The sequence below is a fragment of the Saccopteryx bilineata genome, chromosome X (genome assembly GCF_036850765.1).
Source record: "Saccopteryx bilineata isolate mSacBil1 chromosome X, mSacBil1_pri_phased_curated, whole genome shotgun sequence".
NCBI lineage: Eukaryota > Metazoa > Chordata > Mammalia > Chiroptera > Emballonuridae > Saccopteryx > Saccopteryx bilineata.
In genome coordinates, this window is record NC_089502.1 from 89,142,101 (window position 1) to 89,165,621 (window position 23,521).

The 23,521-nt window shown below is 35.7% G+C and overlaps 1 protein-coding gene across 3 annotated transcripts in view; it reads right to left on the reverse strand.

The window, feature by feature from the left end:
* Positions 1–23,521, reverse strand: part of GABRA3 (gamma-aminobutyric acid type A receptor subunit alpha3) — a 428,833-nt gene that overhangs the window by 197,741 nt on the left and 207,571 nt on the right. For all 3 annotated transcript variants that reach the window (XM_066250025.1, XM_066250022.1, XM_066250023.1), the window contains exon 4: positions 12,275–12,342. In XM_066250025.1, the coding sequence (XP_066106122.1) occupies positions 12,275–12,342 (68 nt within the window). The remainder of the gene's footprint in view (positions 1–12,274; positions 12,343–23,521) is intronic.

Genomic DNA, 23,521 nt, shown 5'->3' on the forward strand with positions numbered 1-23,521 from the left:
TTAATTGCTCAAAAAACAAATTATTGAACAAAATGAGTAGTTCATTAAGAAGATTGAAAGTTTTAAAAAAACAGAGATGGAAAACTCAATACAGCCTGACTAGGCAGTGGCTCAGTGGATAGAGAGTCGGACTGGAATGCGGAGGACCCAGGTTCGAGACCCAGAGGTCGCCAGCTTGAGCGTGGGCTCATCTGGTTTGAGCAAAAGCTCACCAGCTTGGACCCAAGGTTGCTGGCTCCAGCAAGGGGTTACTTGATCTGCTGAAGGCCCGTGGTCAAGGCATGTATGAAAAAGCAATCAATGAACAACTAAGGTGTTGCAATGCGCAATGAAAAACTAATGATTGATGCTTTTCATCTCTCTCCATTCCTGTCTGTCTGTCCCTGTCTATCCCTCTCTCTGACTCACTCTCTGTCTCTGTAAAAAATAAATAAATAAAACTCAATACATAAATTAAAAATAATGGCCTTGGCCAATGGCTTCAATGGAAGAGCATCAACTTGGTATATTAAAGTACTAGATATGATTACTGATCAGAGCACACAAAAGAAGTGAAAACATGCTTCTCTACTTCCCCTCTCCTTTCTCTCTCATTTTATCTTCTCCCATAGCCATGGCTCAGTTGATTTGAGCATGTCAGCCCAGGGTGCTCAGGATGGCTCTGTGGAGCCCCCACCTCAGTAGTTAAAAATATCTCAGGGGTTAATATTGGCCCCAGATAAGAAGAGCATCAGAACCAGAAAGGGGTTGCTGGGTGATTCCGAGTTATGGCACGTGCGGGAGTATGTTTCACTATTTGCAATCCTTTCACTTGTAAAAAGAGAAAAAAATGTATCAAATTTAGCTAATAGAACAGTCCAGATAAAAGAGAGAATCAGTGACATCAAAGACAGGCAACTAGGATGCTATAGAGAGAAGAATAGAAAGACATGAATTAAAAAAAAAAACCTGAGAGCTCTACAAAAATTATCTGATCCCATTAGAAAGAGCAATATAAGAATTATGGGTATATCATAAAAAAAAGAGGGAGAAGGGAATGGAGAGCCTATTCAAACAAATAATTGATGAGATGAGAACTTGCCAAGCCTATGCAAAGAGTTAGATCCTTGAGTCTAAAAAGAAAACAGTACTCCAAGTCATATCAATCCTTCTCCAAGACATATCATGATAAAATTATCAAAAATAAATGACAAAGAAAGAATCTTCAAAAAGCTAGGGACAAGAATAACATAACATAACATATAAAGGAAGACCAATTAGGTTATCATCAGACTTCTCAGCAGAAACTCTAAAAGCCAAAAGAAAATGGACCCAAATATTAAAGGTACTGAAGAGAGGATTTACCAGCTAAGAACACTATATCCATCAAAGTTATCCTCCAAATATGAAAGAGAAATAAAAACTTGAAGACATACAGAAGCTGAGGGAATTCATCACCAGAAAACCGTCACTGCACAAAATACTTGAGGGGATTATTTGACCAGATACAAAAAAAATAAAAAATAAAAATAAATCAAAACTACAAGTAAAAGCTCTAACAAAGTTACAATCAAAACAACAATAATCTCTGACAACAATAACATTAAATGGAAGAGGATAAAGATCTGCATTAGCAAGGAGGATGGAGTGCAGAAGTACTCATAAGACAAAGCCATTACTGAAACACATAGCTTAGAAAAAAGAAGCAACAGGGGAAAAAGTATAGAAAACTGCCAATCAAAAACAATTGGCTGAAACAAAAAAGAGAGGAACTAAATGAGACACAGAGCTACCAGAAAACAAAACATAAAATAGCTATAGTTTCTATCCCTTGTTCTTTCTCTTCTTCTTAAGGAACCCCTAGGATGTGGCTGTTATTTCTTTTCATGTTGTCACAGAGTTCTCTCTTGTGCAGCCACTGTGAAAAACAGTATGAAGGTTCCTTTAAAAATTAAAAATAATTCTGCCTTTTGACCCAGCCACCCGACTTTTAGGAATATATCCCAAGAACACCATATCACCAACTGAAAAAAAGAAAAGCACCCTCATGTTTATGGCAGCATTGTTCACAATAGCAAGATCTGGAAACAACCCAAGTGTCCATCAGTGGATGAGTGGATTAAAAAGCTGTGAAACTGTGGTACATATATACAATGAAATACTGTGGGGCCATGAAAAGAAGGAAATATTACCTTTTGCAACAACATGGATGGACCTGAAAACTATTATGTTAAGTGATAAGCCAGACAGAGAAAGAAAAATATCATATGACCTCACTCATTTGAGGAATCCAAGGAACAATGAGAACTGAGGAATGGAATAGAGACAGAGGAGGGATCAAAGGGACCAGAGGAAAAGAGGACAGAGGGAAAGGGGATGATAGGATGGGATAAATCTGAAGGGAAGGGGAGAAGGTGCTGTAGGGAGGAGAGCAAGGGAGATGTTGAGGGGAATAGGGGGGGAGGAGGATGCATTCGGGGTGACCCTAGAATCTATGTAAACACAATTAATTAAATAAATAAAAAACAAAAAATACCCACACAAAATAGCTATAGAAAATATCAAGTGTCAATAATTACCCTAAATGTAAATGGACTGAACTCACCAATAAATAGTCACAGAGTAGCAGATTGAATTACAAACTCAATCCAACCACATGCTGCCTTCAAGAGACACATCTAAGCTGCAAGGACAAAAGGACAACACAAGGCTGCTCACTCTCTCCACTCTATTTCAACATTGTTCCAGAAGTTTTAGCAACAGCAACCAAATGACATAATCTTGTATATAGAAAAGCCTAAAAGACTCCACCAAAAAACTAATAGAAACAATAAACTAATATAGTAAAGTCACAGGATACAAATCAATATACAAAGGTCCACTGCTTTCCCATACACGAATGATGAAATATTGGAAAATAAACTTTTAAAAAATTCCTTTTACATTTGCAACAAAAAAGAGAAAAACCTAGAAATAAACTTAACAAAAGATGTAAAGGATTTAGATACTGAAAACTACAAAACATTATTTAAAGAAATTGAAAAAGACACAAAGACATGAAAAAATATTCCATGTTCATGGATTGGAAGAACCAACATACATAAATGGCCACATTATCCAAAGCATTATACAAATTTAATGCAATATCCATTAAAATCTCAATGGCAATTTTTAAAGAAATAGAACTAAAAATTACCAGGTATATATGGAACTATAAAAAACCCACAAATAACCAAAGCAATACTGGGGGAAAAGTATAAAGCCAGAGGGATTACATTACCTGATTTCTAATTATACTATAGAGCCACTAAAATCAAAACAGCAGGGTATTGGCAGAAAAATAGATATGTGTACCAATGGAACAGAATTGAGAGCCCAGAAATAAAACCACATATATATGAACAAATAATCTTTGACAAAGGAATCAAAAACACACAATGGAGGAAAAAAAGCCTTTTCAATAAATGATGCTGGGAAAATTGAGAAGTCACAAGCAAAAGAATGAAACAACCGCAGTTTGTTCCACTGGACAAAAATTAATTCAAAATGAATCAAAAACCTAAATATAAGACCTGAAAGTATAAATTACATAGATGAAAACATTAGTACTAAGCTCATGGACCTTGGTTGTAGAGAACAATTTATGAATTTTGGATATTAACCCTTTATCAGAGCAGTTATTTGCAAATATCTTCTCCCATTTACTTGGCTGCCTATTTGTTTTGTTTTCACTTTCTTTTGCTGTACAGTGGCTTTTAAGTTTGATATAGTCCAATTTATTTATTTTCACCTTTACTTCCCTTGCATTTGGGGTCAAATTAATACAGTCATCCCTTGCCATATTGTGGTTCACTTTTCATGGTCTCACTGTATCGCAGATTTTTAAATTGTATTATATATATATAATTTTGTATTGTGGATTTTTCACTATATCGTGGGATTTTGTGGTATAAGGTACTTTTATATGTTGTTAAAGTTATGTAGGTTAAAGAGTGTAGAAAGTGTTTAAGAGCATAGGGAGTGTTTATAAGAGTGTGGGAAAGGTTTATAAGAGTGTGAGGAGGGTTTATAAAGCCTTTAAATATATTAATATAAATAATAAAATAAATAGAAGGTCACTATTGTGGAGGATTCTGGAACCTAGCCCCCATGATAGATGAGGGACCACTGTACCTTTACTTCTTCTTTCCCAATATGGATGCTTTTTATCTCTTTCTCTTGCCTGATTGCTCTGGCTAAAACTCTCAGAACTATGTTGAGTAAGAGTGGAGACAGTGGGCAACCTTGTCGTTTTCCTGACTTTAGAGAAAAAGCTGTAATTTTTTTCACTATTTCGTATGATATTAGCTGATGGTTTTTCATATATGGCCTTTATTACATTGAGGTATTTTCTTTATATACTCATTCTATTGAGTTTTCTACACATAAAGGGGTGTTGTAACTCATCAAATGCCTTTTCTGCATCTACTGATAGTATCATAAATATATTTTTTTCTTTGTTTTGTTGATGTGGTGTGCTATGTTGATCAATTTACGTAACTTGAAACATCTTTGTGTTCCTGGAATGAATCTTACTTGAACATGATGTATTAGTTTTTAATGTGTTATTGTATATGATTTCCTAGTATTTTGTTTAGGATTTTTGCATCTGTATTCATTAGAGATATTGGTTTGTAGTTTTCTTGTGGTGTGTGTTGTCCTTGCCAGGTTTTGGTATCACCATTATGTTGCTCTCATAAAATATATTAAGGAGTATTGCTTCTTCTTCCATTTTTTCAGACTTTGAGAAGGATAGGTACCAAATCTTCTATGAGTGTTTGGTAGAATTCACTAGTTTAGCCATCTAGTTCTGAATTTTTATTTCTGAGATTTTTGATTGTTGTTTCTATTTCCTCCTACTTATGGTCTATTTATGTTTTCTGCTTATTCGTGACTCAGGCTAAGAAGATTATATAGTTCTCGAAATTTATGCCTTTCCTCTTGGTTGTTGAATTTGGTGGCATATATAATCTTGTATAGCATTCTACTATGATTCTTTGTATATCTATGATATCTGTGATAATTTTTCTTCTTTCAATTCAGATTTCGTTTATATGACTCTTTCTCTCTTTTCCTTAGTGGTCTCCCAGGAGTTTGTCAATTTTATTCTTTTCAAAGAACCAGCTCCTTCTTTAATTTCTTTTATAGTTTTTATTCTTGATATCATTTAGTTCTTCTCTAATGTTTACTATTTCTTTACTTCTACTGATTTTTGGTTGCCTTTGTTCTTTTTCTAGTTCTTTAAGATGTGATATTAGGTTGTTTACTTGGGATCTCTTTTGTTTCTTGATATAAGCCTGTAATGATATAAACTTTCTTCTTTTTATGATTTTCAGTCTATCTCAGAAATTTTGATATATCATGTTGTCATTTTTGTTTGTCTGCATATATCTTGAGATCTCTGATTTTATTTCTTCTTTGACCCAATAATTTTTTAGAAATATATTGTTTTATTTCCACATTTTTATTATTTTCTTTACTTTCTTTTTGCGGTTGAATTTTAATTACAAAGATTTATGGTCCGAAAACACTCTTGACATAATTTCTTCTTTTTTCCCAAGTGAGAGGAAGAGAGATAGAGAGAAAGTCTATTGCATGTGCTTCAACTGGGATCCAACTGGCAACCTCCATCTGAAGCCAATTCTCTGTCCATCTGAGGCCATGCTTGCTATTGAGCTACTTTTAGCACCTGAGGCGGAGGCTCCATAAAGCCATCCTCAGCACCCATAACCAATACATTGGAACCAATTTAGCTATGGCTGCAATATAGAAAGAGAGAGAGAGCAAAGGGGGAGTGGTTGAGAAAAAAAATAGCTGATTCTCCTGTGTGCCCTGACTGTGAATCGAACCTGGGACATCCACACACAGTTTAATTTCAATCTTTCTGAACTTTTTTATCTTAGTTTTGTGGCCCAACATATGGTCTATCCTTGAGAATGTTCCAAGAACCCTGTAAAAGAATTTACAATATGATATTTTGGGATGAAATGGCCTGTAAATATCTATTATGTCCATTTGGTCTAGTGTGTCATTTAAGGTCGATATTTCTTTATTAATTTTCTGTTTGGATGATCTATCTAAAGGTTTCAATGGTGTGTTGAAATCTCTAAGTGTGATTGTGTTTTTGTCTGTTTCTATTTTTAAATCAGTTAGTAGATGTTTTATATATGTTGGTGTTTCCTGGTTCAGTGCACTAATATTAAGAAGTGTTATTTCTTTTCAAAACAATGTCTCCTTCATCATTATGAAATATCCATTTTTGTTTCTGGTAACCTTCGTTCTCTTGAAGTCAGTATTGTCAGATATAAGTATGGCTGCATCTGCTTGTCTCTGCATATTATTTGCTTAGAGAACATTTTCCAACCTTTCACTTTGAGTCTATTTTTGTCCTTGCAGCAGAGATGTGTCTCTTGAAGGCAGCATATTTTTGCATTTTGCTTTTTGATCTAATCTGCTACTCTATGCCTCTTTATTGGTGAGTTTGGTCCATTTACATTTAGGGTAATTATTGACAGTTGAGAATTTCTTAAAGCCATTTCAAGTTTTGTTTTCTGGTAGCTCTGTGTCTTGTTTTGTTCTACTCTTTTGCATTTCTGTCAGTTGTTTTTGTTTGGTGGTATTCCATACTTCTTTATCCTGTTTCTAATTATTTTTAATCTGTATGTTTCAGTAGTAGTCTTTTTTGTGGGTAGTTACTATTAAAGTTGTAGAAAACATTTTTCATATTTTCAATTTTTTTTTGTTTTATGAGTGCCTCTGCACTACATCCTTCTTTGCTACTTTATCCCCTCCCTTTTAGGTTGTTGTTTTCACAGATTATCCACATTTTATTGTGACCTTGTTGGAGCTTTTACTTGGTAGTTTTGATTTGTTCTTTGTATATGTTCATATAAGCCCCTGGAGGGTTTCTTGCAGTAGATGTTTTCTGATGATAAATTCCTTCAGCTTCTGTATGTGTTCAAATATTTTCATTTCTCCTTCATATATGAAGGATAACATTGATGACTATAGTATTCTTGGCTAGTAATTCCTGTTTTTCCATACTTTGAATGCTTGGTAAGGTATTTATTTGGTTTTTTTATTAGGTCATTAAGTTGCCTTTTGGTGTTTTCTCACATCTCATTGAGTATTTTAGAACTTCATTTTTGAATTGTCTATTGCTTAACTCTAAGGTTTCCATGTCATTTTCTCCTGGAGATATTTTATTATTGTTCTGAAGTACATCTGTGTCTTGTGTAGCCAAGTTATTTGATTTCTTCTTCCTTGGTGGTATTTAATAGTGGTATTGTTAAGAATTCTCACAAAAAAAGAACTAAAAAATAAAAAAATTAAAATTGAAAATGTACAATAAAATATAAAATTAAATATAATGAGAAGTAAAAAAAAGAAAAACTACAGAAAACAAAAAGATAAAGCAAAAAATAAAAATAAACAAAACAACTGAAAAAGGAATAAAGAATTTAAAAATTAGCCTGACCAGGCAGTGGCACAGTGGATACAGCATTGGACTAGGATGCGGAAGGACCCAGGTTCGAGGCCCCAAGGTCATCAGCTTGAGCGCGGGCTCATCTGGTTTGAGCAAAAGCTCACCAGCTTGGACTCAAGGTCGCTGGCTCAAGCAAAGGGTTACTTGGTCTGCTGAAGGCCCGTGGTCAAGGCACATATGAGAAAGCAGTCAATGAACAACTAAGGAGTTGCAACAAAAAACTGATGATTGTTGCTTCTCATCTCTCTCCATTCCTGTCTGTCTGTCCCTATTTATCCCTCTCTCTGACTCTCTCTCTGTCCCTGTAAAAAAAAAGAATTTAAAAATTAAAGAAAATGAAATTCAAAAGAGAAAAAGATAAAATAAAAAAACAGAAAAAAATGGTTAAAAAAAGGGAAAAGTTCAGTTTAGTGTTCACTGTTTAAGGTAATATTCATATCACTGGCTTTATCAGTACATTCAGGTAGATAATTGTTGAATATTTAACTCAGGACTCTGGGTCCCTGCACTTCCAGCATGCTGAAGGACCTGTGCAGAGCCTTAGGAAGAGAGCTAGAATAAAAGATTGGTCAGAAGCTGGTTTGGACAAGTAGAGTGTCCAAAGTGTTTCTCAGCTGTTACATTTCCTTTTTTCCCAGCTTTATTGAGGTAAGATTTAAAAATAAAAATTGTAGATATTATATTGTACAACATAATGATATATTGTAAAATTTTTACCACAATAAAGTTAGTTAATGTATCTATTACCTTAACTGTAATTTGTGTGTGTATGTGTTAAGAACAATTAAGATCTACTCTTAGAAAATAAGCTGCCACTCTCTTACCTTCCTTTCAGTCACTGACATATGCATAGCATACCTTTCTTAAGCCGTTATCCCACTTTCTTTGCATTCTAATTCAAAGGATCTTAGGAGAACAGGTAAAACTTCTACTTGCCAAAATCCATTACTGATTAAAAGGAATAAACAGGCCCAATTTGAGAGAGAAGTGAAAATAAAACTACTTTTTTATTAAATATTTTTCAGCCTTTCTCTCATTGTTACTTTTACCATTTTTCCATACATTGACTGAGAAAATAGTCTAAATTCTCTTTAAAAATATACAAATAAATTCATATAGCCTCAGTTTATTCAAATTATGATTGTATCTCTTATTCTGTTTCTCTCCTGGGTAAACATATACACAGGATTAGTGTGGTTTATCAAGCTCCTTTTATTGCAAATGGTTAACAAAAGCCTTTCATTCATGTTTCCTATAAAATTTTGATTGTAATCAGTTTCCACCTTAATTCTTATACTCTGGATTAACTTTCTTTCTTTCTCCTTAGGAAGATCTAAAACTATTCAATTTACATCTCTTCCCAGTTCCTGATTGTCACAGCTTCTTATTTTCATGGACAGAGAAGCCACCAAAACTAGTCATCCAAAGCTTGAAGCCATCAATTAGTGACTCATTAGTCTTGCTATTCAACAGTGTCTCCTGAAGAAAGCTACTTTCACTCTTTAACTGCAGGACTTGCTACTAATGTTTCATTTCATCTCACTAAACACAGAGAATCTGTGTCAGTACCTATGCTAGTTCCTATAGATACAGAAATACACTTGACATGTTTTCAACTTTTGAAGAACTTTTAGTCAAGTGGAGAGACATAGTCACAATTTTTTTCAAGTTTAAACTGTTCCATTTTATTCATTTTTTTGCATTTAACTAATAGAAGAGAGTCTACTAAATACGAAATATTGAGTTGGGCATCAGTAGTAATGAGATTAACAGAACACACATGGAATTTTCTGTTAAACTCAGGATCTGTCTTTGGAGGTCAGTGTTTGGCCAAGGAGTGACATGGCTACAAAGGATTATGGGTAATGCTGGTTCAATGTTAAAAATGGCACCACAATTACCCCCCACCCCTGCCTGAAAACAAAAGACTGTCTCCATTACCTTAAGAAAGTATTTTGGATCAAAACTCCCTGTTTGAATATAAGTGAGTCAAGAACCCAGCCAGCTATAATTTTCATCTTCTTTTCCAAGTAACCTGTGGTCTCAAGGAAGCCTGGGTTCATGCTTTAACTAGTGGCTAAAGCTTGATGCTTCACCAAAGTCACCCCTTACCCTGGATCAGTGGCCCAGTCTACCAAGTAATACATAAAGAAGTTTTTAAAAACACCAAGAAATATGTTTTCCAGCAAGAGTGATAATAGTTATGCCTTGTGACAGAATTGAAGTAAAGCTAAAAATAATCTAAAATTTATTTGACCAAACTCTTCCTTCCCTATTAGTAAAGAGTCATTCTGTTGTTTCTGCTTAACTTTGAAACAAACAAACAAACAAACAAAACAAACAACTGGAACATGGGGGAGGAGTAGAAGGAGGGAGAGGGGAAGGGGGAGGGGCACAAAGAAAACTAGATAGAAGGTGATGGAGGACAATCTGACTTTGGGTGATGGGTATGCAACATAATTGAATGACAAGATAACCTGGACATGTTTTCTTTTTCTTTTTCTTTTTATTAATTTTTAGAGAGGAGAGAGAGTGAGAGAGAGAGAGAAGGGGGGGAGGAGCAGGAAGCATCAAATCATATGTGACTTGACCAGGCAAACCCAGGGTTTTGAACTGGTGACCTCAGCATTCCAGGTCGATGATTTATCCACTGCACCACCACAGGTCAGGCTGGACATGTTTTCTTTGAACATATGTACCCTGATTTATTGATGTCACCCCATTAAAATTAATAAAAATTTATTTAAAAAAAAGAAACTTCAGAAAAGATAGAAATTCTGTATTGTTTCAAATACCTCCAGGTGTCTGAACACCTAATGTGTACCTGGTTGAGTGGGAAAGGAGTAAGGACAGGAGCTAGTTTGGGAAAGGGTTGTTTGTATGCTTTTGTAGTACACCTGGGTTTAGGTATCTATTTGCACACATGTCTATTGAGTGTCTAGGAAAATATTCAGGCTCTTTGTATTCTGTGTATATTTTCTTACATGAGTGCACATTTTTATGAAAGTATTTGTGGATATTGGTGTATGAGAGTGAGTGAGTGACTGTGAATGTGTATATACTCAAAGAATAGTTTCAATTGCTTTCTGATAAAATTTCTAATTCATCACTAATTTCCAACGAGAGAGCTAACTATCTCTGGTGAACCTGGCTGTCCCCAATGGCCTATGAGCTCTCTGAATATAGGGGTTCCTAGAAGCTTTTAATGCAGATTTGGGTTTTTAAGGAGTATTTGTTGAATTACCAACTGGCAACAGTTTTAATGTATACCTGGAACTGAAGAGGCAAGATAGACATACAAGTTTTCTGCTGACCTTATGAAAGAGCCATCTCCTCTGTCCCTATATGTCAAACATACTCCTAACTGAGTTCTATGTGTCAAGTACTCTATTAAGTGTCTGGGAAACCATGAAGACTTTTTACTTGCCCTTAAGGAGTTTACAGATGTCTACCATATCTTTGTACCCTTCACTTTATTCCACACTTGAAAGACAAAGTTTAGGCTTCTAGCTTCCCCCTGCCTGGACTGACAACCACTCATGATTCCTTCTCCTGAGATCTAGACTGCTTCTCCAACTGACTCTTAGATCTTGTCTGATTGAAGGATGAGTCATGTAAAATCAATATGACTAAAACAATTTTCTTTCTCCCCTTTTGCCTCTTGTAGTCCATTCTATACAGTGTTCCAGATAAATCATTCTTTAACAAAAAATAATTTTAGTCCCCTACTCAAATCCACTCAATGGTTCTGTATTACCTACAGGCAAACTTTATCATGTTCCTACACAATTATTTGTATTTATTCAATATTTCTAAAGAAGCTGTGTCCCTTGCTAAGTAGTAGTCTCATGGAAGACAGAGATACAGAGATAAATCTAAGTAATGAACACTGACATTTCATATTTTTAAATATATATTTTCTGATTTAAATTTTTTCTTATTTAAACACAGAGTCACTCATTCAGCAACAATTTAATGAGCATCTAATAACTGCCAGGCATACTGAGCAGATAATAGTTTTTGTTTTCCCTACATAATAATTATTCAATCAAATATTTACAGGTATTAATCAGGTGGCCTCTTAGGATGGGGTTTCTTGTCTCAACTATCCTCTGCATTGTTTGCTTTGGCAGCAATGAAGAATGATAGGAGAAGGGAAAATCCTTGCAGATGAATTATGAGTAATCTTCTTTGTAATTGTACTGTGTTCCACCCTATTCCTTGGATCTGTTCCAAAGTTATCCCACTGCTCACATCTATTAGTAGTATCAGTTTCCTGAAGTGGTTTCCACTCTTCCTTCAAACACTTTATATCACTTTGGTCAGTCCATGTTCTCAGTGCATGTCTCCAGGGCCTGTTTGCAAGGAACAGACTTCATGGATGATACCACTGAGTACTTCACTGAGAGTCCCCACCACAATGCCTTCTTCACATGACCTATAGGTACTAATATGTGTGTGGTAATGATAAAATGTGAAGGGAAAAGTCAGGGAAGTTTTAACTGAGGATAGGGAGCCAAATTAATTTAAAATATGTGTTGTGGAATGAAGGGAAGGGTATTTCTGATGAGGGCATATGCTTTATATGAAAATAGGTAGGGAAAGCAGGGCAAGAAATGGATTTGGCTAAATGTAGGATGGCAAGGGTAAGAAATTCATCAGAGACAAGATTTTTTCACAAAACATATCTACAAGGCCCTGCCATAGGGAAAAGTTTATTTGAGCTCTTGTATCATCTTTTACTTTTACTTTACCAGGAACTATACTTACCATGTCAGTGTCTGACACGGGGCCAAAACTGGTCACGTAGATATCAGTTTTCACTTCAGTCACAGCATCTGGGCCAAAGAAAGTAGAAAAGCAGAGTGTTATAAAAACCTGTTGTCTTAGTTCCAAGAGAAACCAGTGTAATATTCTGAATGATAGCCAACTTGCTACTTCTGAGAAAGGATATGTGGCAGTCAGAGAGAAACCCCTGAAAAAAATTCTCACCTATACTATTTCATTTTTTGTGTGTGTGATTTTTATTTAAATTTTATTTTTAAATTACAGTTTATATGCAGTATTATTTTTATTAGGTTTAGTACAGTGGTTCCTTGATATTTCAAGTATCCACCTGGTACTGTACATAGTTATTATATTATTCACTATGTCCCCTATGGCATAATTTACATCCCTGTGACTATTCTGTAACTACCAATTTGTACTTCTTAATTCCTTCACCTTTATTTACCCAGACTTCTATTCCTTCTTCCCCTTGGCAACCATCAGTCAGTTGTCTGTATCTATGAGTCTGTTTTTATTTTGTTTGTTCATATATTTTTCTCTTTAGATTCCACATATTAAATGTAACCTTATGGTATTTGTCTTCCTCTGACTTATTTTACTGAGCATAATACCCTCCAGTCTTTACTTTTATATGCAGCTATTTACAATTCTTACAAATTGCAGCATAAATTGAAACAATTGTACAAAAAAGCACACAAATACACTTGCCTTACTTGTGGAATAAGTTAAAAAATGTTCATCCTTCTTCAGGTTGCTCCTTAGAAATTAATTTTTGGGCTTCAGCTTTTAAATATAAACACACTATCTTCACAGGCAACCATTATGCACTTTGATAAAAGATGGAACTTTATCAAACACTATTCTGATTTATACTCCTCATTCTTCATGGAATCATAAAGAAATTCTATTACCTAAAATACAAGGTCCTACACAAGTTGATCCCAATCTAATATTCCTATAATATGCCACAAATCTTTTTTGTAACAAGCCAAAATATAAATAAGTAAATAAATGAATAATGTATCAACCTTTCTTTGCAAAGATTTTCTTACCATACCTAGAACATACCTAGAACATGGTAAGCTCTCTTCTATTTCTGCAACTCATTTTTTTTCTCATAATGCCTTCTATCAATGCTTATCCACTTTCTAAAAATATATACTTTTAATTAATTGGGATTACATGGTTCACCAAACCATACAGGTTTCAAGTGTACAACTTATTATAACACTATTCCTTCATGGATAATATGCTAGGTACAGGTATAAAGTCTATCCCTTCAAGTATCATTGAGAATGGCAACAGAATCCCAAAGCTTAAGGAGAGCACTTGGAGATCTTTTGTATACATGTGTTGTGGGCTCTTCCACTGGGATTACCCTTACAAATATTTCAATAACCAACTGTCTTTCATTTCCAAGAACATAAGATGACTGCATTCCCACTCTTCTTCTTGCTTAAAGTAAGGAGGGCCACATGACTGTTTTTGTTTATGGGAGAAAGTAATATGTGGCCTTCTCTGACTAGAACAATTAATGTCCCACATAAGTCTCTCCCTGCCATGGTCATCACAGAAACATATGTTGATATGGAACTACCATAAGATTGAAACAGCCTGGAACAATGAGCAACAAATGAAAGACTTAAAAATGGAGGCCTTAGAGAGTTGCCTGGACCCTGGCCAGTTGGCTCAGCAGTAGAGCATTGGCCCAGTGTGTGGATGTCCCAGGTCTGATTCTTGGTCAGGACACAGAGGAGAAGTGATCATCTGCTTCTCCACCCCACCCCTCCCCCTTCTCTCTCTCTCTTTATCTCTATCTCTATCTTTCCTCTCCTCCCACAGCATGGCTTGAATGGTTCCAGCAATTTGGCCCTGGGTGCTGAGGATGGCTCCATGGCCTCATCTCATGTACTAAAATAGCTCAGTTGCCAAGCAATGGAGGAGCTGCCCCAGATGGGCAGAGCATCACCCTGTAAGGGGCTTGCTGGGTGAATCCCGGTTGTGCTCATGAAAGAGTCCATCTCTCTGCCTCTCTGCCTCCCCGACTTTTACTAATTAAAATAAAAATTAAATAAAAAGAGAGTTGCCCGGATCTACAATAGACTTTTCATGAAAGAAATTAAATTTTGTTGAGTTAAGTGACTAAGATTTGGAGATGACTTATGCCATCTCATATACTCTCTTTGTATTTATTTTTCTTTCTTGTAACTGATGGATTTCTTGTCTGCCATTCTACCTAACCCATAAATCCATGAAGAGCAGTTTCCCCGTTTTGTTATCTTTGTATTTTCAATACTTAGAAAAGGAACTGTTACTCAAATAGTGGTGACTGAACAATTTGGTATGGATGGATGAATTGCATTAGATATTTCCAGAGTTGAAAAATTATACCCCAAAAGTACAGTTATTCCACTGCTAAGTTTCCCTTTTCCCAATTGTGTCAGTCCTGTTTATCCCATTGCAGCCCAGAGAAGCAAATCTTCCCCACCCCAAGAACATACCTGAAGTAGAACACAGGGTAGCCTACTGTAGCCTAACAAAGCCCATTTGAGCCCGTCAAACATTTTATCATAATGGCAAATTCAAAAGAGTCCCACTCCAGCCCAGCACACCTCACCTCAGTAGAGCACGCCAGCAGCAAAGCTAACACCAACAAATCCCACATAAGACTTGATGTATGTATATAATGACACTGTTTAATGCAGTCTATGGCACTATTTTTTCCCTAATGAATAAAGAAACACACCTACTTCTTCTGTAGCATATTCACTATATACATTCAGTCCTTCAGCTTAATACACTGTCTTCCCACTAAAATACTGAGTATACTCAAGGCCACTGCATGCACCAATGCAATAAACAGTGAGGTTATGAGTGTCATTTAGAAATAATAAACATTACAGTCAATTTACCAAAACACAAAACTTATCCCTAAGCTCCATCAGTAAATGACATGTCTCTAAACAAGAGTCGTGCTTCTTTAAGTAGGCTCTCATCTAGAACACAGGCATCCCTTGGAGTCACTTCTGTTCTTTTAGAAGAAGAGATAATACTTCAGAGCTCAGAGCATGCACCCTAAAGACTTGTCCATTCAGATAAAATGCCAGGTTCATTGGCTAGAGAAGCAGTGCCTTTCTTCCAAGTACATAAAACAAAATTCACTAATTAATGAAAGAGATTTCAATTAGATTTGAATATAATATTTCAGGTGTGTCATAGTTAGATACAGAACAACTTTCTAAACCAATATAATTGCAAAATTATAAGATAGTTATGCGGCCTAAAAACAGAGGACCCAGACTAGAGAGAGAAGAAAATGAGGAGGAGGAGTACGAGGAGGGGAAGAGATATAGTGGTGGCAAAGTTAAGTGACAGGAAACTGCTCTAGTTTCATGAGGGGAGTAGTGTTATTGGAGGCAGAATGCGGAGTAGCTGTAATAAAAGAGCCTTGGGCTGGAATGGGAAAGCTTGGGTTCTGGATCTCTCTCTGCCTCTGTCTTGCTGAATGCCTTAAACAAGGGTGTTTTCTTTTGGCTGTTCTCTTGAACAACAAGGGTTTGCAAACAGAAAAATTATGCATTTTCACTCTGTTCTAACTAGGAAATCTTTGACTATAGCACCAAGCAAAAGGCATCTGACTAAAGGTGCCTGATAGTAAAAAAAAGGTAAGCTTTCTCTACTGCCTGAGGAAGGTGGGAGGTTTTGAGCAAATCTATGTTCTTCCTCTCTCTCAACTGTTCACTTTCATTTAAAAGTTACTCATTGATTGCTAAAAAGTAAACAGGGTGGAAAGAGGCTGCTTTCCAAAACTAGGGCTTAGCCAAGCTTTAGAACTTTCTCTGGTTTTACTGCAAGGAAAAAGAGTTGGGGAGTTTGATATAGTACACTGTGCTGAATTTCTTCTACATTTTCATCCAATTTGAAAAGAATGTGGCAGATCAGAGAATTAGGGGAAGTGATGTAAAATCAAGGGGAGAGAAAAAAGAATTGTGAAGAAGTAATTGGAAGAATATTGAAGAAAAAAGGCAAGAAAAAACGATGAACAGGAAGAAATAAAACAATATAAAGTAGAGAAGAATGTGTGTGAGAAGAGCAAATAAAACTAACTAAACAGAAAGCTAGAGAGCAAGAGATAGCAGGAGCCAAAATTAAGAGAAAGAGAAAGCAAGAGAGAACAATGTTAAGAAAAAAAGAGAGGTAATGTAATGCTTTTTTTAACCAAAGGAGCCAGAAATCTTTCATATAGTAGGATGTGGAGACAGAGATTGTTACTTATTTCCTAGCAGGAAAAGTGAGGAAGGGTTCTGAATTTATGTTACCATCCTTAGATCTCGGGACCTCTATTCTAAGACCACACAAAAGGACATTTGACAGTGCTCCACTATTCCACATAGGAACTACCAAATTCCATTGCTTAATCCCATTTTCAGACTAGGAAATCCAGCTGCCTTGAATCAGAATATGTGACAATATTCAGAGAAACTACCCTGCAGAAATATGGTACAGTAGTTAAAAGCATGACTATCTGGGTTTAAGTTTAGGTCCTGCCATTTACTTTGTGTGTGTTTTTTGTTACTTAACTTCTTTGTGTTTGTTTCTTCATCGGGAAAATTGGGATAATGATAATACCTACCTCAGAATTGCTTGGAAGATATAGAAAGGGTTATGTAGGCCAGTAGTAAGAACAGATCCAGTGTTCAGCATACACTAACTGCTGATGATGATTAATACTACTCCAGAGGCAAGACAACATGAGCCATCCATAAGACTAGGTAGGCCAACAGAACTCACCCAGAAGTTTAAGGTCTTGGGTTCCACATATAGAACAGAGTATCCACCCACCACTAAAGCTCCTCTGTGTGAAGAAATGTTTAGGAGTTTGCTATTTCACTTAACTAAATAAAAAGATAAGTGAATTAGACCAAAACTGATAATGACTATAATTTATAGTTGAGCCACTGTTCAAAGTCTTCTTAGTAGAGACAAATGTAAAACATAAATTAATGGGCAGATAAAATGGATTTTTTTTTCTTTTTTAGCAAGTGTATTCAGATGATCCTTAGCTCTTTTTTTATTTGTTTGGGGAATAAACTTCCTTCCAATATTACCCTCTGAAACTAGAGGTAAATAAAATTATCTTTTTCTTTTCTAAATTTACTGTGGCATTAGAAGTGCTTAGCTCTCAGTGGGTCTCCCATTGGTGAGGAATTCATCAACCAGTATCTATGTTATTTATATTTGCTAATGAACTGAAATAATAAAGATAAGCCAATAAGTTATCACTATGTTTATATTGAATATGTTGCTTATAACAACATGTATTTCTAGATTAACTTCAAATAAATGCCCCAAGGAACTGTGAATTTTCTCCATTGAGGAGAAACTGGAAAGCAGAAATCAGAGTACCATATGTTCCCCAACTGTAGTGCTCCATCCACCCCAGCATTTACATAAACAATGGACTTAGCACTGCCCTTGGGACCCACAAATTAGTCTGCTTCTTGTTCTTTTGAGATGTAAAGACCTTGAGAAATAGAACGTGTCATGATATCCCTTAGTCTGTTCTTGTTTCTTTTCAGACTGAATATTCTGATTTCCTTTGACTGTGTCTTCCCTCTTTTGACATGGTTTTAAGCACCCTCACCATCCCCCACTCACTTTCCTCTGGTTTGGGTCTGAACTTTTACTGCCATTTTGAATACATTTTGTAGTAGAAGTTTGTTACAGTTCCATTAGAGACAAGGTCCTAAGATAAATTATATGAACAAAAGCCAGCTAAAGGTCATGATGGACTCTTCAGTACTTCCCAATGACAGTCTCAATAATAGTGAGGTTTTGCCTCACTGGTAGTGGTACAGAGGACACAGCATCTAACTGGGATGCTGCCTCAAGGTAATCAGCTTGAGCACTAGCTCACCAGTTTGAGCACAGGGTCCCTGGTTTGAACATGAGATGCTGTTTATGACATGACCCCATGGTCAATGGCTTGAGCCCAAGGTTGTTGGCTTGAGCCCACGTTTTCTGGCCTCAGTAAAAAGTTACAAACTCTGCTGGAGCCCCTTAGTCAAGGCACAACTGAGAAAGCAATAAATGAACAACTAAGGTGCTACAACTGAGTTGATGCTTCTTATTTCTCTCCCTTCTGGTCTGCTTCTCTCTCTCTCTCTCTCTCTCTCTCTCTCTCTCTCTCTCTCACACACACACACACACACACACACAAATAAAATAAAATAAAATAAAATAAAATAAAATAAAATAAAATAAAAAATAGTGAGGATTTTAAAGTTGGGACATTAGCAAAAAAACAAAAGATTTTCACATTTCTATTTTCTTACATCCCCATTATTGGAAGCTTTGGAGAATAAGTGCTTTTTTAAAAAATTTATTTAGAAAATTAAATTTAACAGGGTGACATTTATCAATAACAGTACATAAGTTTCAGGTAAATATTTCTACAGCATTTGAACTGTGGATTATGTTGTATACCCATCACCCGAAGACAAATCATGTTCTTTCACCTTATATTTGTTCATCTTTATATCCTTCCCCCATGCCTTCCCTCACACGTCCTCTCCAAAGTCTCCCTCTAACTACTAACCACTTCACTTTTATCTATGTCCATGAATCTGTTTTATATCCAACCTGTGTATGAAATCACATAGCTCTTAGCTATTTCTGATTTACTTATTTCACCCAGTATAATGTTCTCAAGGTCTATCCATGTTGTAGTAAATGGCAAAATGTCATTATTTCTTATGGCTGAGTACTATTCTATTATAAATATGTATTACACCTTTTTTACCCAATCCTCTATTGAGGGAAACTTTGGTTGTTTCCATGTCTTGCCCACTGTAAGTAGTGCTGCAATGAATATGGAGATGCATGTGTCTTTATGTATCAATGTTTTTGAGTTTGGGGGGTAAATACCCAGTAAAGGGATTGCTGGGTCATATTATAGTTCTATTCTTAAGTTTTTGAGGAACTACCATACCTTCTTCAATTATGGTTGTAATAATTTGCATTCCTTCCAGCAGTGAATGAGAGTTTCTATTTCTGCACAGCCTCTCCAACACTTGTTATTACCTGTCTTATTGATAATAGTCAATCTAAAAAGTGTGAGGTGGTATCTCATTTTAGTTTTGATTTGAATTTCTCCAATAGCCAGTGAAGATGAACATCTTTTCATATATCTGTTGGCCATTTGTATGTCTTTTTGGGAGAAGTGTCTGTTCAGGTTCTCTCCCCATTTTTAATTGGATTATTTGCTTGTTTGTTGCTGAACTTTGTAAGTTCTTTATAACCAAGCATATTTTCTGATCATAAGCTTTGAAATTAGAATTCAACTACAAAAAGAAAGTTAAAAAAACCCCACAAAACTGTGGAAATTAAACAACATACTTCTAAAAAATGATTGGGTCAAAAAGAAATAAAAGCAGAGATCAAAAGGCACATACAAACAAATGAGAATGACAACACGACATATTAAAATTTCTGGGATACAGCAAAAGCAGAAATAAGAGGGAAGTTTATATCATTACAGGCTTCTATCAAGAAACAAGAGATTTCCATTTCTAGTTTTTGAGGAATCTCCATACTGTTTTCCACAGTGGCTGCACCAGTCTACATTCCCATCAGCAGTGCAGGAGGGTTCCCCTTTCTCCATATTCTCACCAGCACTTATTCTGTGTTGTTTTGTCAATAAGCACCATTCTGACTGGTATGAGGTGGTATTTCATTGTGGTTTTTCAAGGACACCATATCACCGACTGAAAGAAAGAAATGCACACCCATGTTTATGGCAGCATTGTTCACAATAGCGAAGATCTGGAAACAGCCCAAGTGTCTGTCAGTGGACGAGTGGATTAAAAAGCTGTGGGACACATATACAATGTAATACAATGGGGCTATGAAAAAGAAGAAAATATTACCTTTTGCAACAATATGGAGGGACCTGGAAACTATTATGTTGAGTGAAATAAGCCAGGCAGAGAAAGAAAAATATCATATGACCTCACTCATTTGATCCCTCCTCTGTCTCAATTCCATTCCTCAGTTCTCCAAGGAATAATGAGAACTGAGGAATGGAATTGAGACAGAGGAGGGATCAAAGGGACCAGAGGAAAGAGGACAGAGGGAAAGGGGATGATAGGATGGGATAAACCTGAAGGGAAGGGGGAGGGCACTGTAGGGAAGGGAGCAAGGGAGATGTTGAGGGGAATATGGGGGATGGGGGTGCATTCAGGGTGACCCTAGAATCTATGTAAACACAATTAATTAAATAAAAAAGAAAAGAAACAAGAGAGATCCTAAGTAAACAACTTAACATTACATCTTAAAGAATGTAATGTTACATAACATTACAAAAAATAAGAACAAAAATAAGAACAAAATAAGAACAAAAGCAACCCAAAGTCAGCAGAAGAAAAGAAATAGTAAAAATTAGAGCATAACTAAATGAAATAGAGAACAAAAAACTATAGAAAAATTAATACAACAAAGAGCTGATTTTTTGAAAAGATCAATATAAGTGAGAAACCACTGGCTAAACTCACTAAGGCAAAAAGAGGAAAGATGCATATAAACAAAATAAAAAATGAAAAAGTATAAATTACCACAGATATCATAGATATACAAAGAATCATTGTGGATTATAAAAGAATAGATGCCACCAAATTCAACAACCTTGAGAAAATGGATAAATTCCTACAACTAAACAATCTTCCTAGACTGAATCACAAAGAAATGAAAAACCTAAATAGAACTATAAGCAGGGAGGAAATAAAGATAACGATCAAAAACCTCCACAAAAATAAAAGTCCAGGACCAGATGACTATGCTAATAAATTCTACCAAATATTTAAATTAAAAGTTGGCATTTATCCTTCTTAAAGTCTTCCAAAATATAAAAAAAAGAAGCAATACTCCCTTATACATTTTATGAGGCCAATATAAGTCTGATACCAGAACCTGGCAAGGACAACACACACACACACACACACACACAAATGACAGACTGATATTTCTGGTGAATACAGATGCAAAAATTCTAATCAAAATACTGGCAAATTGAATACAAGAATACATAAAAAAGTAATACATCATGATCAAGTGGGATTCATTCCAGCAGCACAAGAATGGATCACCATATGGAAATTGATCAATATAATATCAATAAATATATAATATCAGTAAAACAAAGAATAAAAATTATGTGATCTTATCAAAAGATGCAGAAAAAGCTTTTGATAAGTGACAACAACCCTTGAGCCTTACAACACTAAATAAAATCAGAACACAGGGAAATACCTCAACATAATAAAGGCCATATATAACAAACCACCAGCTAATATTATACAAAATGATGAGAAAAATGAAGGCATTACCTCCAAAATCAGGAACAAGACAAGGCTGCCCACTCTCTTCCCCTTTATTGAAAAATTTCCTGGAAGTTTTAGCCAGAGCCATCAGGCAAGAGAGAGAAATAAAAGGCATCCATATCAGTAAAGAAGAAGTAAAGGTATCACTTTTTGTACATGACATGATCCTATATATAGAAAACCCCAAAGATTCCACCAAAAAAACTATTAGAAACAATAAACCAATACAGTAAAGGCACAGGATACATAATCAATATAAAAATGTCTATTGTTTTCTATATGCAAATGATGAAATTTTGGAATATGAACTCAAAAAAAATAGTTTTATAATTGCAACATTAAGAATAAAATACCTAGGAGTAAACTTACCAAAGGAAATAAAGAAACTATATACTGAAAACTATAAAACATTATTGAAAGAAATTGAAAAAGATACAATGAAATGGAAAAAATTCCATGCTCATGGATTTAAAGAATCAACATAGTTAAAAAAGATCCTAAGTAAACAACCTAACATCACATCTTAAAGAAATAGAAAAAAGAACAAAAGCAACCCAAAGTCAGCAGAAGAAAGGAAATAGTAAAAATTAGAGCATAACTCAATGAAATAGAGAACAAAAAGCTATAGAAAAATTAATACAACAAAGAACCATATTACCCGAAGCAATATACAATTTTTTTTTTACTTAAATGAGAGGAAGGGAGGCAGAGAGAGAGACTCCCGCATCTGCCCCAACTGGGATTCACCTGGCAAGCCACTAGGGCAGGGGTCGGGGAGCTATGGCTTGTGAGCCAGATGTGGCTCTTTTGATGACTGCATCTGGCTTGCAGACAAATTTTTAATAAAAAAATAATAACGTTAAAAATATAAAACATCTCATGTATTACAATCCATTCATTTCCTACTGCTCATGTTCATGGTTGTAGGTGGCTGGAGCCAATTACAGCTGTCCTCTGGACAACACCAAATTTTTATTGGATAATGCATAATGTAATGTATACAGGCCATTGTATGGCTCTCATGGAATTACATTTTAAAATATGTGGCATTCATGGCTCTCTCAGCCAAAAAGGTTCCTGACCCCTGTACTAGGGGGTGATGTTCTGCCTATTTGGGGTCATTGCTCCATTGCAACTGGAGCCACTTTTTAGCACCTGAAGAGGAGGCCAGGGAGCCATCCTCAGTGCCCTAGACCAAGTCACTTGAACCATTCAAACCATGGCTGTGGGAGCAGAAGAGAGAGAAAAGGATGGAGTAGAGAAGGAGATACTTGCTTCTCCTTTGTGCCCTGATTGGAAATCAAACTCAGGATATCCACATCCCTGACTGACACTCTACCACTGAACCAACTGGCCAGGGCCCATATACAAATTTAATGCAATCCCCATCAAAATTCCAATGTCATCTTTTAAACAAAGAGAATAACTGTTTATTATTGTACATACTTTTCATCTTGAAGAGAGACTGAGCTGCTGAAAATGATCTCCCAAGTTACTAGCTGTCTGTGTCTGCTAGCTAAATGGTTTTAGGGTGTGGACTTCAATGACATTGACAGACCCTCACAGGTGAGAGAGCTGGATTGCTCTTTTGTTATGCTAATGACCTTTCAATCTGCCTTTAACAATCCTTGGTGAATGACATACCATGTGTAATCCATGACCAGTCTCCCAATAGCACTAATCATAGATAAATTTCTGGAGGAAATCAGAAACAGTTGGCCTAAGAAAACAGAAATCACAAGAGTCTGTGTCATAGTTCCTGAGCAATAAACTGAACTTTGCAATTGACTCATACCCCCTATTGCAAGCTGCTTGAACAGAACTTAGAACTTTTCACATTTTGGTGGGCTAG